Source organism: Uranotaenia lowii, chromosome 2, assembly GCF_029784155.1.
Source record: "Uranotaenia lowii strain MFRU-FL chromosome 2, ASM2978415v1, whole genome shotgun sequence".
NCBI lineage: Eukaryota > Metazoa > Arthropoda > Insecta > Diptera > Culicidae > Uranotaenia > Uranotaenia lowii.
Genome location: NC_073692.1, coordinates 134,370,145 through 134,390,188, shown reverse-complemented (window position 1 = coordinate 134,390,188; position 20,044 = coordinate 134,370,145). Strand labels below are relative to the sequence as shown.

The following is a 20,044-nucleotide window of genomic DNA, read 5'->3' as shown; positions in this document are numbered from 1 at the left end:
AAATATCATTGTTGTGGTGATCTTTGAAACGGAAGTCTCTCACATACGTCTAAGGGCAGATCTTGAAAACCAAAGAAGCGTGATCTATTTAACGCAGAATGATATGGCGTGGCTTTAACTTGAAGCCATTTGAAGTGTCCTCACTTTAATGAAAGCTCGTCGATGTCCATAAGTAACGTTAAGTGTTCCTACTACTCAAGTTTGCGCAAAGAATTTGCGAGTCGCACAAGCGACGAACCTCATTTCCCATTTCTCTCGCTGACCATTTTGGCGCACCGATTTCGTATTTCTGTACCTAAACCTGGATTGGTACTTACTTTGTTTCGCGGCCCGGTGAAATGAGTTATTGTCGTTGGTTGGACGTACACACAACACAGAACTTGAGCAGCCAGCCAAATGGGGAATGGGGGTAAAACATAAAAAAACAGGTTGCCAAAAGTGGCACACACTCCAGAAGAAACTGGTCTTGCTGCTCGCTCCAACAACAACGTGTTTGTCGTCTGTCGTAGGTTCCGTTTTTCTTGTATCTCCTGGTGCCTCGCGATGTTTGTTTGTTTATTCATTTTTTCCGCTCTGCTCTGCCACCCCGAGTTGTAGGTGGATGACCGCAAATCTGCTCGCGATTCCGGCCCAAGACGCCAGCTAAAGGAAGACAAAAAAAAGGGCGTGTGTGATTCACATTAGGTGACATATTTATGCGGAACAGGACTCAGCGAAGCAATCTTTTGAAAGTAAAATTTCTTTTTTTGCTGCCTTTCTAGATTCAGGGGGAACAACTTTCGTTAATCGGAATAACGTTCGCTTTTATTTCCGAAATGGCTTGGTTTGGCGGGTGGAATTTCGAGACTTTTTGATAGCTACGAGTGGTGCCTTCAACGGGAGATATTATATGATCGAATATGTAGAAATTACACTCCACAAACATTACGTGAAAATGTTAAAAATGGAAAGCAGTTGAAAGGTGAACGCTCTTGCCTTTTAATTACTCCGGCTGGCGAGACGCGGATTATTATGCTACGAGTGATTTGTAGCGCGTGTTTAAGTGACCGCTGCTATCGAATGGTTTTCCGAAAACGACGCTGAAAACTTTGCATCAATACGGCATTTAACGGTTGTAATTGATTTGTTTGATTGGTGGAACTGTGGATAACTCATCGTAGTCGAGTGGAAATCTCCGGAATGTAGCTTCGTTAATTGTTTTCAGTTTTAACGGAGGAATGTTTTGGTCTTAATGGCCGGAAAATCATGATTGTCGATTTATGATACGATTGGATCCAATTGCTGCTGTCAATTTGTTGTGAAATATGGATACTGAAAGGCAACGGTTTTCGAAAATTTCTGTTCACTGATAGGAAATTTCAATTCGAGACCTTATCGAGTTATTTATTCATATTTTCATATGTTTTTAAAAATTGGCCTTGGTGTTTTTTCACAATCATTAGAGTTTGTTCGATTGGTGTTATTAAAAAGTTAAACTATCGATCTACGAATCATTATTCAATTTTTGAGATATTGATTTGTAATTTAACGAATGTTCAAAATTAAGAAGCTGTTTAATTTTTCTTTTCCAGAATCACCCTTCCTCCTAAGCAGGAAAAAGCCATAACAAAATATATGAAAATTCTTGAAATTCTGTAAAAATCTACAATATTTCTTAGTCAAGGATGAAATTTTCAATTGATGGGATGATCAGTTTTTAGAAGACACTTCTTATAGGAAAGTAAGATTTGCACTGGCACCTTTAAACAGTTGATTAAATAATTATTTACGCACCTTTTCTCCGAATTTTAAACGAAAAATATATTCGAAACTTCAGAACTGTCACGCGTGGTTTTTGAAAAAGTTTAGAGCACTGGCATTCTTCTGATCCTAAGCACTATTAACGGTTGTGATCTCTGAATTTCGGTTCCACTAATTCCAAATATAATTCAGCTAGTGCATAGATAGTAATAAAATATGGATAAATGAAATTTGTTTAAGAAAGAGGAGTAGGCGTTGTCTGAATGGCATCGCACGTGTTTTTTTTTCGGGTATGTGAAAATTTTACTAAATTGAATGTTTAAAAAGTGATTTTATGATGAAAAATGTTCCACGAGTAGCCGGTTGTCAAGTGAAACACTAAATCAGGGGAAGTGATCTGAACGGGCTTATTGTGGGAGGATTGGTTCATCCAATTTACTTTGAGCAAGTGGTTTGTTTCTTTTTTTTTTGCGCAACTGAAGTGTAATCTCACAAGCTTCTCCGGGAAATGGGAGGTTGTGAGTTTCGAAAATGGTCCTTAGTATTAGAAATCTGTGTTTTTGGTGTGAAAATGTGTTGGGGTCGCAGTGACCCCGTGTTGTGATCGGATCGGAAAGTAAATTTCTTCAGACAGGATAACAAACGAACGGAAGACTGATATACAATGGATTGTGGATTCAAGTCAGCCGAAGTATCTTGCAAATTTGGAATCAGGAGTCAGTTACTTTTTTAAAAATGAAAAAAAATGGAAACACTAGAGAAATTTCCTGTTTTTGTTTGTAATGTTTTGTATGTACTTCTAATACTTTCAAGAGTTTAGATGGTTGGAAGCGATATTGAAATCTATGACAAAAAAATTAAGTAAATATTTGATGTTTTCTTTCCCAAAATATTCACGAATTTTATGAAAGCTACCTAAGTGTAGTAAAATGCAACAATTAGCAAAGTTTACCTCACTTGAAATTTGATAAAAATTTGGTTCATAAAAGTAGTGCTGTTTTGAAAGCTCAACATTGTTGCCAATATATATTTGAGAATGAAAACACTTATTTTCTAGAATATATAATTAGCCATATCTCGTTACTGGAATTTCCCATAGAAGTTAAATATACCCACATTTTTTGTGAAGGACTTGGCAATTGGCAGAAAACTTGCCTTTTGAGCGAACATGGTTGTACCAAATAGATTTCTCAATGGATTTCCGCCAACTGCATGGCGGATCAAAAGTATCGACTATAAAGGGTGATACGGTCAAAATTTGGTCAAGGGAAAACGCGTGTAAATCGGTGAAATCGTTTATTTAAAAAATCAAATTAAATTTCTTTTTCAAGTTTAATTAGTATAAAATTCAGGAAAAATATTCAGTTAGGCTTCCGCTTTTCCAAATCCGAATTGCCGGGCCTTACGCTTAACCCCTGCCATCAGATTTTGTACAGCCACCTTGTCCATCTTCTTCGCCGCAGAAAGCCAGTTTGTCTTGAACTGCAGCTCGCCCTTAGCAGCCCGCATAGCAAAAAACTATATCTCAAACAGTCAATACGATACATTTACGGCTCTAGAAATAGTGATTGTATTTGTAAACGTAGCTCTTATTTTGAACTTTTCGTCGACAACGTAAGGAACGATAAATAATCGTATATGTTAGAAGGTGAAGGTATTTGAAAAGGTTAATGAATGGTATTACGATTTACTTCAAATTTATCAATTATCGTTAAATTGTTCTCGAACCATAACGCGTAGCGTTCGTGTCTTCTGCCAAACTTACGTCAAAATTACCGGATCAGAGGTGCCAGATGCAACGTTTAGAAAAACTCAGCACTTATTTATGAAAATAACTTCTATTGTCTGTTGTATTGAAAGTTGGATTCCGTTCAATGTTTGGCAGTCGCAGTTATATGTTCAAAGTATAACAAAAGCGGTGAGTGTGTCGCTAAATGATAAAATTAGCACTGATCTGCCTAAAGAGACTAAAATTCTAGACTCTATAGTTTAAAGTAATGAAGTGTGCAGTACAGCTGAGCAAACACGCTGCGCTCCAGCTCATTTCGACAAAAAAAAGCGCCCCTGCAGTGTATATAAAACTAATCAAAATTAATTAAGGATTGACTTAAATTAATTTAAGATTATTAAGTTGGTAACAAGCAGCGCAATAGTTGATGATTTTGTAATGTTAGGTAAAATTCAAAGTTTTTCTTAAGGATGCCTATATACATAATATTTTGAAATTCTATTCTTGATTATACTCACGCAGTCTACAATGAGCATTAAGTTGAGTTTAACATATCGCATTCATTAACCAAATTCTCTTTTGTTCATTAATCATACTACATTTACAAATTTATTGTTCAATCCTTTCACCGACTAAAGTAAAACATCGGTTTCGCTCGTTTCATGTATTATTTTATTCATCGTTAAGCAATAAAATGATAAAATTAAAAATTTCTGGATCTGTGTACGCTCAGCGTACTACGCTGCTTATCGACTTTTGAGAAATATCATTTCTACTTTCGTTTTATTAGTTTTCAATAATCAGTGATTTAAATTCTATGTCCTCGAAATTTGTCTGAGAGAAGAAAAAAACCGCATTGCTCTGAGCTCTATATCTTTATTTTCTATCTAGCTATAAATCTTCTTTAATTTCATAATGGTTCAATTTTTGAAAAATCTGTCTAGTCGCATCACTGCCAAGTGCTGTCAACTGACCGAGAAAAAGAATAAAACAAAAAACAAATTTTCGTGTTCCCCAAGTCCAACTCCCGCATACCAGCAGCAACAAGTTCTCACCGATTGTGGTCCGACGGACGGACATATTATCAGGACACACCGGAAGAAGAGCACTAGCGATGTTCGTAACAGGTAAATTCGATTAACATTAGATTAATATTCGAATCAAATAAACGAAGGTTTTCTTTTTTTCAGAAACAGGAGCTGGTGGAGCAAGGTCACGCTGGAAGGAGCAATCTCCCGAACTCTTTTGGATACAGCAGTGAGTAGCGGCTAAGCCAGCGTCCCGCCCTTTTTTCCGGAATAATACCTTCTGGTGGAGGAACTTTTGTTATAGACATCATAGGATTGAATAAAATGAAGATATATAAAATTAAAAAATGAGTGTTTTCACAAATAAAGGAAACTTGCTCTTGTGTGTGCGTGCTGCATTCCCTTACGGTTCAGGGTACGCATTACGTTGGAAGAACGTAATATCGGATCGTATTATAACTATTACTGTAAATGTTCATATACAAGAGAACTAAAAAAAACTGTAACGAAAACAGTTCGATGCAAAAAATACGTTATTCTTTAGTGGTTTTGGTACGTAATCGCAACTGTTCTCAGAACAGTGTCTCCATATAGAAGTTTTAACAGTTTTAAACAGTAACATAACTTAACGCCAAGATAAGTGCAATGTTTTTTATGGTTTCAGATATCATTTTCTAAACGTTTTTTTACCCTGTTTCTAATCGTTTTAACAGGTACTGTTCTGTTACAATATTTTCGTATTCGGGAGTTTTTTTAGTCTTCTTTAGGTTCCGCTTGACAATAGCCCAGTATTTCTTAATTGGGCGGAGCTCTGGCGTGTTGGGAGGGTTCTTGTCCTTGGGAACCACCTGCACGTTGTTGGCGGCGTACCACTCCATGGTCTTTTTACCGTAATGGCAAGATGCCAAATCCGGCCAAAACAGTACGGAACAACCGTGTTTCTTCAGGAAAGGCAGCAGACGTTTATTCAAATATTCTTTCACGTAAATTTCTTGGTCAACAGTCCCGAAAGCCATGAAAATGCTGCTTTTCAAGCCACAGGTACAGATGGCTTGCCAAACCAGATATTTCTTCGCGAACTTTGACAGTTGCATGTGCTTGAAAATATCTGCTACCTTTCCCCTTCCTTTTGCTATAAAACTCCTGTCCCGGAAGCTGCTTGTAGTCGGCTTTGACGTAGGTTTCGTCATCCATTCCCACGCAGTCAAACTTCGTCAGCATCGTCGTGTACAGCCTCCGGGATCGCGCTTTGGCCGTCGTATTTTGTTTATCATCGCGATTTGGAGTCACTACCTTCTTGTAAGTCGATAGTCGATAGATTTTTTGGTTCGATGCACGGTTGTAGACGATACACCCAGCTTATTTGCGGCATCTCGGAGAGAGAGGTTAGGGTTTCGCTTGAAACTACCGGCAACTCTCTTTGTCGTCTCAACGGCTTCAGGTTGATATTTGGGATCAAACGACGGATCCATCTTTCTCTTTCTGAGCTGTCCCAAAGCAGCTGCCAGTTGGCCATGGAGATATCCCACAGGGACTGAACCTTCTACTATTGGCATTGATTATGCTTCACAATGATCTTTGATCGAAAAGTAAATAAGTTATATACCATATAACCAGGTTGTAAAAGCAACATTCCCATTATTTGTTATATCACATTAACAATACGATACTAAGAATTTTGGTTAAAATTTAAAGCCAGTTATGCCGCAAACACTCTACAAAGCACGAAAAAGTAGTGTATTTGACCTGCTTTGGTAAGTTCTTTTGTTTCCATGTTGTTAGAAGTGCGCGCTACCTCCATACGTGAGTGCAGTTGTTCGACCATTGTTTGTTCTCGTCGCAAAAAAAGAGATTTATTGTCATTATTTCTTTCATAGCTCTTCAAGGTGTTAATGGCCCACTTTGGTGTCTTCAGATGAAAGTTGCATCATGAATCGAGCTATACAATAGTATTTTTTTGCAAAATATTCGGTGGTGCAGACGGTACTTTAAGACGCCATTTAAAGTTTATTTACAACTTTTCATGTTGAAGGTAATTATTTAATTTTTTTTAACTATTTTATTTGGAAAGCTGATAAAATTTCAATGCATTTTGATGTGCTATTTTATAATTTCCGTAGCAAAATAACAGAGTTTTGTAGCTTTGAAAAATGGTTATTTTTTATTTACAAAAAAATTTAACCGAAGTTAACTCAAAAAATAAAAATGTTAGAAATCTGAAAAAATACATGTGTTTTTAAGTCGCAAAAATGAACCAAATTTTCAATTTTGGGGAAAACCTGAAGACCCCCGGCGCAAACCCGTCAGGTAATAAAAAAAAATCACCATATGTACAGTGTCGGACAATAGAATAGGACCACAGCTCAATCAAGTCAGAGTAATTTTAAATCCGAAATTGAAGAATTTTTTTATATTACTAAACAGCCGTTTTTGATCATCTACCAAATTTGCTCATTTTAACTCATCCATTCATTCATTGTTTGACTGATAGTATTCTTTTTTTCGCTCGTTAGTCCTGCTCTATTTTATCCAGAATTTGACTTTTTCCTTAAGTTTTACATTCAAGGTATTTTGCTAGGATTCATCTTTTGAAAGCAACAATATTTTCTTCAATCGAAAATTTTAACATCGCTAGAACGTGCTCAAAAAACGCTTTAGTTTGTTATGGTGATGCTAAGATAATCGTGCCAGATTGCCCGGTATTACCCGCACTTGCCCGGATATTTGACACAAAATTAAGAAAAAGTTTGGCCCGGCCCGGTTGACTGCATGTCGTAGAAAAATGCCAGGCGATTTTGAACAGAGTTATTCACCTTATTTGAGTCCGATTTCTTAATGGAGTTTTTTTTTGTAACTTTAGAATCTTTGAATTCCCAATCAGCAGCAGTCTTCTCACCAGTTTGATCAACTTTGGCATTGAAAATTTTTCACCCAAACGCACTGATTAATTGGAAAGTTCACAAACTTTTCAAGAAAAACTAAACACGTGCCTTTTATTTGAGTCAGCGCCTGCTTCTCCAAACATTGAAATTAAAGGGTCAAAACCATCACAAGTATTGTTCCAACAACAAAACGAAAGCCTACTTATCCCTTATAGGCTTAAAATTGTTGCAGAAGCATCTCAGCAACTTTATTAGTAAGAAGGTATTATTGGTATTATCTTGACTTGCTTTATGCTTGCATTTGCATTTTAAAAATTGGTGCCACCGCCATGTTCACGATAAGTTCACGATTAAAAGTTGTTGAAATCAGAAATCCAAATTCCATCGATAAATTCCGCAGCATAATTTCTTCAACTGAAATTGTCTGTGAGATGAAATGACGGTATTCGAACTGTTTCTTATGGGTATGGAAAAAAAAAACGTGACTCACCGTTTGGGTTTATTAGTTGGTACTTATGCTCCGGGCTAAGTGGCCCCATCTGGGAGATGGTGATCCGAGTTCAGATGAACCGATGTAGGTCACTTCGCCATCAGCTGGCGGGCTTTTCCCTTACCTACTTCGACAGTAGTAAAAAAAGCATTTCTTCATGAGATTTGTATATCTTCTGATGAGGCAAGTTAATCTGAGAAGAAAGCCCAATTAGTTCCGACACTTGTAGGACCCTAGAGGCCAACTGTAGTAACAATGGATAGGTACCTAAGCATGTGGATTGACCTGTTGCAGCATTTACGGTTTGTTTACGATCGTACGAGGTATGAATGTACACCACTTCGTGGGCAGCCAAGCGGCGTCATTCATGCGAGCGCACACGAGAGGTGTGAATAACCAGCCACTCATCAGGCATAACCGGGCTTGATAAATGGGTCAGAAACGATTTAGCATCTTGACTGGAGATGCTGCCTTCTAAATGCCGGACCCAATCAAGTGGAACGAGAAAGCTCTTAGTACTGTTATATATATTTAATCAGTGATCGATCTTGAATCGATGGCAAAACAAATTGCCTTCTTTTTGCACAGTCACATTTACTATTTTTCACAAAATCCTTTAAATGAGAGCCATTTTCTTATAAATCGAAAACAATTGAACATCATACGAATGCAACAGTAGGCATGGAATTTTCCGACAAACGCGCTTTATTTAAATTCGTAGATGTTAAAGTGAGGAATTTAGCTAGTGAAGAATAGAAACAATTTCCAGAATTTATCAAGTTGACCAAAGGCATCTGAAAAAGATACCTTACACAGAATATGTGAACTTTGGATTTGACTTATTTATTTATTCTGATCACGATAAATTCAACCAAAAATATCTCTCAAATATGTTTTACCGTTTCTCCCTTTTTCAGCAATGAACCGCGGCGTGGTTTTGCTTTTGAGCTGCTTGCTGGTAGGTCCAAGTTTGGGTCGCCCAAATGTGGAACCGATCTACCAGCGCAACCCCCTAGAGGTGACGGAAGAACTGATCTCGACTACTAATGCGATACCGACGGAAAAGGAACAACCGGCAAGTGGGACGAATGTCCCATCCTCATCATCATCGTCGGTTCCGGTGCCGGTGACGCAAGTGACGACTCCAGCTCCATCCGCTGAAGGTCTTAAATCACAGGATCACAATAGCAGGTACATAAAACCACTCGAAGAGACAAATTCGCCTTCTTTCAGTGAAAATATTATAGAAAACTTTATCATTAAGAGCTTGGCAAACTTTAGACAGGGAAACGACAATAGTTTTGATTTTTTTTCTTCCTTCGCTGAAGAGCCAAATACTTTGCGGTCAGTATCTTCGGTACCGGAGCTGATGGCCAGTGCCAAGTGGGACACAACATTGGGGGGCGACGTTTTGAGCCAACAATATCCGTATGTAAATGTGCGAAAGAAACCGATCATACACAAAATTATAACCAAGTGGTCGGACAAAACTCAGGATGCATTCAATGTGGATTTGGGCGAACAGAGTGGTATTTTTAGACCGAGTTTAGGAGATGGATTGGGGTCGTCCACCTTTTATACATTACCTACAGCCACTCCTATTCCGGTGATTATAGTTTCTACTAAGCCGGTTTACAGTGAGAATTTTGGTGGTCAGCAGCCAATTTTGAGTGACAATTATCCTCCCGTTGAGCCAGTGAAGGATGCCTACGAGATTGATGATCCTGTCGAGGAAACTTACGGGACGAATGAGCTAGATAAAGATCCTTACGAAATGGACGAACCACTTTATGACGATGGTTATCAGCAGGAGCCAGAGCCCCCAAAATTAGTGGTTCATAAGAAAGATAAAACCCAAGTTAAAAAGCCAGAGAAACAGAACGATCCAGATCGTCCGGATGCTGTCTATTGGAGTGAAGTTGACAATTTAGAGCCATCCGGATGGAATCCACAGGCAGATCAGTACGAGGAAGATCAACCTCAGGACCCGTACTCGGATCCGAGTGGGGCCCTGAAGGACGTTCCTATTGATGATTCTGATCCACTTTGTTCGGTAAGAGTAACAGTGAACGGAAAAGAGGCCTGTAATGACGTTGTGGTAACGATCAATCGAATCGATGCAGATACAATTACCAAAAACAGTGCCGTTCCTCCTCCGGTGGTTCCTCCAGTGGTACCACCAGTGTTGCCAGTTTCAGCAGCAGATGCACCCATTGTCGCCAACGATGGTGTACTCTTTGCAGCTCCAGCTGAACCTTTGTCCATACCGCCTATAATTCCGCCTGTTGCTCCCGGTCCAATTGCTTCGTTCTTCACTTCCCCATTGGGGAATCTGATGAACAATATAGCAGGTCCGGCGGGGCAATCGAAACCAGGTGGCGCATCCAACAAGCACAAGCCACTCAGTAGTCACAGTGCTGATGGGCTCAGTGCTATGTTACCAGATGCTGCCAATGCCATGATCGGCATGATGGCAGCTTTTACGGCGATGACTCCGTTGAAGATCATTTTCATTGGACTGGCAGCAATCCCGGTGCTTGCGTTGGCCTTCGGTAGTTTAGGTCTTGGGATGTACGCTTATTCTAAGTATGTTCCCACTATCAAGAACTACAGTACGCTCGTTGTTAAAAAACAACCGGTGGTGGTCAAGCGGCCCGTAGTTGTCCATCGATATCGGAGGCCAGTCAAGCGGCCACCGGTGACGACCTACCACCAGAATCATCAGAACAATCCCGGTTGGTTCGATTTCAGTAACATGTGGTCCAACCTTGGGTTCCACGAGGATTATCGAAGTCTGGCGAAGGGTAAGCCAAGTCACAGTAACCTTAATCCATACCGAGCTCACAAGAAAACTCAGCAAAGTCGGTAGAATTGTTCGAGGGGGATTTAGTTCAAAGAGTTCCTCGTTAAAATGGAATGAAAGTAATCGAAGGCCAGTTTTTTAAATTTATTTTAATGGTACATATTTTAACGTGTTTTTAACGCATGTCGAAAATATTTAAGTATGAGTTTTTTCATATTTAAAAGACACAATATGATGGGTGAATTTTAAAATAATTTTAAATCAAATAAAAGCTGAAAGACATTAATGGAAGCATCAGAAATAAATTCTGACAAAAACATAAAACAATCATTATGAACAAATGTCTTAATGTATGGACCATAAATTAAGTAGGTATTTATCGCTAATATAAATTAAGCAAGTGTATCATAAAATGCCGTTTACACGCTTCGTTCGCATTTCGGAAGTGCTTTGATGAGCTGGACCGTTTCCGGACAGTAAAAGCTTAACCATGTTTATAATACCAATACGATGCGCTCAGTGCGCTGTTATTGATCAGAAACATTATCTACAAAGCAGTAGGTACATATGTTACTTGTGTTTAGGAATTTTCTTATAATCAAGTTTCACTATACTTAACACTTATTGATCCGACAGTTATCAATATTTTAATTTGGGATTCAGTTTCAATTTCAATGTTAAAATTTCGAGATTAAATTACATTTTCTAACACTTTATTTCAGTAACTTCTTAAGACTTGAATCACCAATTTCAGACAAACTGAAGTTATCTGACGCAGCGAATCAAACTTGGTTTCTGGACTGGGCTCAAATGCCAGCCAAGATGTAACCAAGTTTACAAATTTTGGACCACTCCGACAGCTTCCGGACTTGATTTAGAACAGATATGAAACTACATATGTGTATAACTAATAATCAAAACCGACTTGAGATGCCCAAAAGAGAATCATTAGTCAATGCACATCTCAACTGTTTTTTTTTTCAAGAACTCATTGGTTACTGAAATCTAACGAAAAACTGTTTGAGATGGGAATTGGAAGGGTGAATATAGGAAATCCTACATGGCAAGTATAATTGATAAATATTAACTTATCTGACAACGATTGAGACAATTTTTCAATTCCATCTCTATCGAAGGCCACTTGTCCTGTTTTTGTTTTTTTAAGTAGATTTTAAAGAAAACACGCAGGCCAACAGAACATGAAATCCCTCAGCGGCGGTAATTGTTTTTTGCTTCCACCAACATGCTTTTTGCTTTTATACAAACAATCTTTAGACAAATGATTTCAATAGTTTCGGAGCGTTTTCGGAGCCGCCGACCGTGGCCTTGAGGATAGCTTTCAAGTCTTCTAAGCCAGAGGTCATGAGATCAAGTCTAGGTCACGGCATACATAGTACTCTTTCTGTGGGTTGGTGGTGTTAGCATTAGTAAGATGCTAGCCATTATATCCTTGAAAGATGTACGATTTAGTCTTAAGGTAGAATTTAGATCTCTTCAAAGAAACATGAAGTTTCACTGAGATCCTATATGTGTGTGTTCGTTTTTTTTTTAACCGGTTTTGGTTTGAGGCCTGCCTATTTTCACACCATTTAATCACAAAATCACTTCTACACTGCCTTATTTCAAAATGCATTTTTTTTTTGTAAACTGAACTGTTGCTCGAAGTTTTCCTATCTCAGGATAAATGTTAACATGACATTATCTTACCAAATTCCATTGCCAGCCGGAAGTGTAGTGAGAACGTCTCATAGAATTGATCCTTTTCTGAAGAGCTTGGGAAAATATCATCTCCATTTTTTCTATTTGACAAAACTGAAAGAAGCAAATACAAATGTAATGCAAGTACTTCAATTTTTTTCCATCTTATGGCAAACACTTTTTGAGCGAATTTTGAATGCAGTTTGAAGAGAACTTAAAAATGTTTTTCAGAACATAAACAAATTTTCACGAGACACAAAACGCGACCGTCGTCAACAAGTCAAAGCTTGCTTTTCTGTTGCTTCATAAATATTGACAACTTCTTTAGAGCAAGTTCACTGGTGTTGGAAAAAAGTGGTAAAAATTTTGACATTTTGAAAATTCTACCATGCAAAAATGTTTTCAAGATCTTTGCGCGTTGTATTTTTTACAGCACTGTTTCTATTTCAGACGTTTGTGATAAACATATTGCTATTTTTGCATCACAGCATGCGAAACTACAACACGTGTTGTTAAAAAACTTGAAGGCCACAGATCTTGAAACTGTTTTTGCATGGAAAAATTTTCAAAATATGCTAAAAGTGACAAAATTTCTACCATTTTTTCCCAACACCAGTGAACTTGCTCTTAGAAATGATAAAGGAAAAAGTTACTAATTTGGTCATTTTCAATCTTGTGAGCCCAGATAAATTTAAAAATTATTTATTATTTTGATCACCAAGCGGAACAAAAATTCCATGGAGTTAACATTGTGATTTGAAACCATTTCCGTTTTTTGGCAAATTTTCGTCTAAGCAGAAAATTAACCCAAAAAAACAGCCCATGTCACCCAAATTCGGATGGATAATGACTTCCGTGATTTATGGATAAGCCCATTGAAGAAGCCGGCTGCTGCTGACCGTTTAATGACCGCAAAGTATTCCATTCCAAAAAGTCGGCTAATTGTTCAAGAGGAAGCACAGCAAAAAAAAACAGCCACGAGCAATGAGAAGAAAAACTTTCGCCAAACTATTTTTACATACCTTCAAGTGCCAATCAAGATGAGCTTAACGCATAGAAAACCCCCAAAACGAGACAATTATGATGAGCAGACCCACAAGTCTTTAAGTGTTAGCAAAACGACAAGATCAAGCAGAAGCACTCACTCTAATGATAATTTAGGCGTGCAAGATGATTAGAAAAATCCAAACGAACGAAAAAAAATGCAGACGGAAACGATGAAAGTGAACTAAAGAAAAAATAATTATAAGAAGTAAAATGACATACTCAGGAACTGATGATGACCCCGGTAGATTTTCTCCTAAATACCGGTAGCAGTAGTAATTGTAGTAGAAAGTAGACATATTTATTTTAGCGTACCATCGAAAAAGCGGAATGAATGAATGAATAACCTCTTGTTCTTTTCCAACGCCTACTTAGTGTAGCTCAGCTGCAGTGCTATCTTTTAATAATCATTAGTCCCATCAAATGCATGCGCTTTATTAACTCTTCATCTGTAAAATTTGTTGTTTTATCGTCGTAGGATCGTAAGTTCATTGTTTGAATAGAAGAAAACTGCACAGGAAAGAAAGATATTCCGTATCAAATCTGGACCAATCATCATAACTTCCTTTTACTTTATATAAATGCTCTCTCTCATTTTCTAGCTCTCTCACACTCTTAGCTGAGATACAGAATGGTCGTGCATAAAAGAATTAAGCCAACATAGACAATAGAGATCAGATATGGAGTTATTTATTAATGCACAAGAAGCGCGAAAATTTCCCTCGACTCGACTTGATCGTGCCGCGCATGGTCGGAGATGAAAATTGCAGCCAGCCCAAAGATCGGGTTCCACTGCATAAAAAGTAAACCCAACCGGGATCTACAGAAAAAGATATGGTGGGAATTAACACTATTTACCCATTGTTCGGGTGAAGACTTTTTAATTAGTTGGGTAGGTCTAGATCTTGCCGACAGCCAGCCGCCCGACTAACTGACTGACTTATTGCGCGGTTATTGACCGAAAGCGGGGTAAACTTTTACAATAATAATTTTAATCATTATGGAAAATGGGATGAACACTGCTCAAGGGTATACTTTGAAAGCGGTGGTAAAATAGAAAGTAAGATGATCTATGAAATATTTTTCAAACAGAATCTGTCTGCTCCCTATTGTCATGTTTATTCATCCAATCAAGTAGGCCTTACACTTTCATCGAACATTTATACTCGCACACGCATGAACAAAACCACACACACAATCATCTAGAAATGATATACATTAATAAAAAAACAAAAACAAAACACACAACACAGGAGGCCATTCATATGAAGTAACTCTAAAGATTTCACTACTTGTAGAAACTATAGTTAAGACAATGGTTACTAAGATCGCTTAGAATCTTCCTACTCTCTTATTATCGATAAATTAAGCTGTATTAGAATAAAATAACAAAATAGCTGTAGCATGTAAAGTATTTTAACAAAGAAATAAATCAATCTGCTTCCAACTACTAACTGTCCATCGAAGGGGCTATTATTTCCTGTCTCAATCGCGAGAGTCTTAGATACCTACTTAGTAATAAACATTATCAAACCCATTTAACATTTCCATTCTTTCCACAGGTACCGTTGTAGTTTGCATGTTCGCTTCCCTCTCCTGCGCAGTATGTGTCGTGCTGCTGTTCTATCAAATTCCTTTTTTACCAAATGTTTCCCTTCTCTATTTATTTGCATGATCCTGGTGATTCTGCCTATCATTCTATCCATCGAAGGAAGACCTGATGCTACAGAAACCTATTGACAATGTCTTTGAGGATTTTTTACAACCTTTTTGAAGCTTCACTGTGAACCATGAGAAACCGTAACAGTTCGAAATTTTCAACATTGGATTAAAGTGCCAACCAAAATGACCAAAATAACCATCCAAAATAGACTAATTTGACAATAATTACTGAATTTACCAAAATGACTAACTTGGCAAAAAATGACTAAACCGAACGAAATAATACAAGTGAACCGATGATGAAAAAAGATAAAATAAAAATGTCAAACTTGACAAAAAGGATAAAATAGGCAAAAATAATAAAAATGTCAAAAATGACAAAAATGACAAAAATGACAAAAATGACAAAAATGACAAAAATGACAAAAATAACAAAAATAACAAAAATGACAAAAACGACAAAAATTACAAAAATGACAAAAATGACAAAAATGACAAAAATGACAAAAATGACAAAAATGACAAAAATGACAAAATGACAAAAATGACAAAAATGACAAAAATGACAAAAATGACAAAAATGACAAAAATGACAAAAATGACAAAAATGACAAAAATGACAAAAATGACAAAAATGACAAAAATGACAAAAATGACAAAAATGACAAAAATGACAAAAATGACAAAAATGACAAAAATGACAAAAATGACAAAAATGACAAAAATGACAAAAATGACAAAAATGACAAAAATGACAAAAATGACAAAAATGACAAAAATGACAAAAATGACAAAAATGACAAAAATGACAAAAATGACAAAAATGACAAAAATGACAAAAATGACAAAAATGACAAAAATGACAAAAATGACAAAAATGACAAAAATGACAAAAATGACAAAAATGACAAAAATGACAAAAGTGACAAAAATGACAAAAGTGACAAAAATGACAAAAATTACAAAAATGACAAAAATTACAAAAATTACAAAAATTACAAAAATTACAAAAATTACAAAAATTACAAAAATTACAAAAATTACAAAAATTACAAAAATTATAAAAATGACAAAAATTACAAAAATGACAACAATGACAAGAATGACAAGAATGGCCAAAAATTACAAAAATGACAAAAATGACAAAAATGACAAAAATGACAAAAATGACAAAAATGACAAAAATGACAAAAATGACAAAAATGACAAAAATGACAAAAATGACAAAAATGACAAAAATGACAAACATGACAAAAATGACAAAAATGACAAAAATGACAAAAATGACAAAAATGACAAAAATGACAAAAATGACAAAAATGACAAAAATGACAAAAATGACAAAAATGACAAAAATGACAAAAATGACAAAAATGACAAAAATGACAAAAATGACAAAAATGACAAAAATGACAAAAATGACAAAAATGACAAAAATGACAAAAATGACAAAAATGACAAAAATGACAAAAATGACAAAAATGACAAAAATGACAAAAATGACAAAAATGACAAAAATGACAAAAATGACAAAAATGACAAAAATGACAAAAATGACAAAAATGACAAAAATGACAAAAATGACAAAAATGACAAAAATGACAAAAATGACAAAAATGACAAAAATGACAAAAATGACAAAAATGACAAAAATGACAAAAATGACAAAAATGACAAAAATGACAAAAATGACAAAAATGACAAAAATGACAAAAATGACAAAAATGACAAAAATGACAAAAATGACAAAAATGACAAAAATGACAAAAATGACAAAAATGACAAAAATGACAAAAATGACAAAAATGACAAAAATGACAAAAATGACAAAAATGACAAAAATGACAAAAATGACAAAAATGACAAAAATGACAAAAATGACAAAAATGACAAAAATGACAAAAATGACAAAAATGACAAAAATGACAAAAATGACAAAAATGACAAAAATGACAAAACTGACAGAAATGACAAAAATGACAAAAATGACAAAAATGACAAAAATGACAAAAATGACAAAAATGACAAAAATGACAAAAATGACAAAAATGACAAAAATGACAAAAATGACAAAAATGACAAAAATGACAAAAATGACAAAAATGACAAAAATGACAAAAATGACAATAATGACCAAAATGACCAAAATGACCAAAATGACCAAAATGACAAAAATGACAAAATGACAAAAATTACAAAAATGACAAAAATAGAAAAAAAGGAAAAAAAATATGACAAATACGACAAAAATGACAAAAAAAAATTGCGATAGAACTTTCTCTACATAAAAAAAAAAAATGCCAAAAAAGCAATATTTTCAAAAAACTTCGTTTAAATGGTCCATGAAAAACTTTTAAAAACTGTTATTCTCATGGTTTTCTTGCTTAGTTGTTCAAGAAAAAATTAAAATTATATTATTTTAATTGTATATTTAATTGCAGCCCACTGTTCAAGCGACCGGATAATGTCCTGAAGACTAAAATCGGTACCTCTGGATATGTGGTATCGACGAGTACCAAGATTTTGACCAGTGCTGGACTGCATCGAGGAATTGGACACGGAAACGAGGGCAAAGCCAACGAACGGCCCACAGCGTTCGAGGAAAACCTGACACATACGGGCGTAGCCGAGCCCATTTCCGAGGAAGAGCTGCACAAGGAGCTAAACAAAGCCACGGAACGGGTTCAGGTTCGTGTACCGCATACGACCACACCAACGGAAGGTCTATCGACATGGGTCCTGTTGAGTGGAAGCAACATGATGACTTCGACCGAACCGAAAAAAGAATTGGAAACGACCACCAAGCGTGCTTTCACGACTACCACCACGAGACGTCCTGCAACGACCCAGGCTCGTAAACCAATTACAACTGCACGGAAACGTGCTACAACCCGACCGACACCAGTAGTTTCCGATGAAAAGAAGGAGAAGATCAACAAACTGATGACTCGTATCAAGGTTGCTCCCTCTCAGGATGCTAGTAAACCGAAGCCCGAGGAACAAAAGGTTGATCTATTCCCCAAGAAAGCAAAGAAGCCGTTCCCTCTGACAACGGTTGCGACAACAACAACGACTAGCACGACCACCACTACGGAGGTTCCTTCCACTGACATGGAACAATCGACCGTGAACTCGGAAGAGCTGACACCCGAAGACGGAGCGATTGAAACTTCCACCTTCCTGATCATGGAGCCCAAAGACGCCATGTTTGATCTGCCACAAGATCGGTCTCCTTCCAAAACTCCCAAGAAAAAACCAACGCGTAAACCAGCTGCGGGAGCTGCAGGTGCTACTAAGAAGAAGACTGCCATCAAGAAGAAAAAGGAAGACAAGGATAGTGGACTGATCAAGCCGAACGAAAAGAAACCACCAGCCAAGAACAAGCCAGGAACAGGTTCTCAGATCATGAACTACCTGTCGCGAGAAGTGATGCCAACCGTTGGAATGGGATTGGTTGGGTTGGTTATAACGGCTGGATTGGCTTCCTACTTCCTAGGAACTCCTCTGACGGCGGCCCTTAGAAGATCGGATGAAACAAACAGGAAGGACGACATCTACTATTCAAACTTTGAGGACTACGCTGGCCCCGATGGTCAAAACGAGGAAGAAGTGTTTGGTAAACTGATTGCAGGAATGCCCGATCGATCGTACTATCGTAACAACATCCGTCGACGAATTAGCCAACCGGTTCGCACAGGTCATCAGTATTACCACGCTCAAAGTTACTCGGCTAACAAATATCCACAGATCAACTACAGGAATCGACCAGTGTACGGAGGAAACCCTGAGATGTACACCGCAGTCAACAGAAATGTCCAAGCGAAGTCGCATAACGAGTTCTTCTACAATACGCCACCAAGTTTCTTCCCCAAGTCAAGCTCTACATCCTATGTAACTCCGGAAAGTACTGTTTTTACAACTTCAACCACGACTGCTACTCCACTGACCAGTGCTGAGCCGAATGATTCCGCCAGTATGATGATGGAAGATATCTCGGAAAACGAACACGAACTTCTGCCGAATCCAGCAGCTTACACTGCCGAACATAGTCCAGAACATCACGCACAGTACGTTGTTGGGGTGTACCCGGATAGTTCGGTTATTGGAGGCGGATACCCGGATAACTCCATGCTCGATATCATCACTTCGGCACCGGTGCCTGAGCATGGTCCTCGTCGTCGGAAGCGTGAGATCATTAGCGTTGTTAGTGAGGAAAATGATTCGGCCAACGAAATCGACCACGATGACTATTTGAAGTATGACATCTCCGAGACCTCTGCTTCGCCAACCACCGTTGGTCCAGATTCGAACGAGAGTTCAACTTCGGACTCCGAAAAAAACGATTCCAATCCAACCACAACAATAACAACAACTACCGAACGTCCAGTGAGTTGGTCCGAGCTGGTGCGTAATACTGTCGAACTGAAGCTGGTCATGGGTATTGATCTGCTGCAGCGAGTGACTTCGCAGTTCCAGAAATATCTGCATGGTGTCCAAACCCGTGTAGAGGACCATTTCAACCGTACTGTTGTCCACCAATGAGTTTCTCTTCCAGTGTTTTAATTTTTTTTTTGGTTTATCCTTTTTGAGGGATCACTTCGTTCCAGATATGACTTCCAGGATTCAATTCTCGCTAAATTCCGTTGAAGGTAAATGAACAAAAGACAAAAAAAAAAAAAACATTTTACCCACCGTAGGTCCAAATTCTTATCTTAGCAAAACGATTGTTTCGGATGAAAAAAAATCTTCGACAACTTTCTCTCTAATCCAAAATGAGAATTTTCTCCTGATCTCGTATCGTTTGCGGAGTTCGATCCTGATCCAGTGGCTGAGTATTTATTAGCAAATACCTACACATAATCTTACGCACCTTAATTAATAAACAAAAATCAAACTGTTTGATACTCTTGTGGGTCTAAAGGCAGAAACACAATACAGCGTCGGTCGTCGCGTCACGTCAGCGGTCAA

At 37.3% G+C, this 20,044-nt stretch overlaps 1 protein-coding gene across 1 annotated transcript in view; it reads left to right on the top strand.

Moving 5' to 3' along the window:
- The window catches only part of LOC129749028 (uncharacterized), a 40,497-nt gene extending 20,665 nt beyond the window's left edge, over positions 1 to 19,832 (top strand). Inside the window, exons 2-3 of the mRNA XM_055743856.1 lie at positions 8,787 to 9,060; positions 17,518 to 19,832. Coding sequence (XP_055599831.1) covers positions 8,789 to 9,060; positions 17,518 to 19,618 — 2,373 coding nt within the window. The 5' untranslated portion in view covers positions 8,787 to 8,788 and the 3' untranslated portion in view covers positions 19,619 to 19,832. The remainder of the gene's footprint in view (positions 1 to 8,786; positions 9,061 to 17,517) is intronic.
- The last annotated feature ends 212 nt before the right edge of the window (positions 19,833 to 20,044 follow it).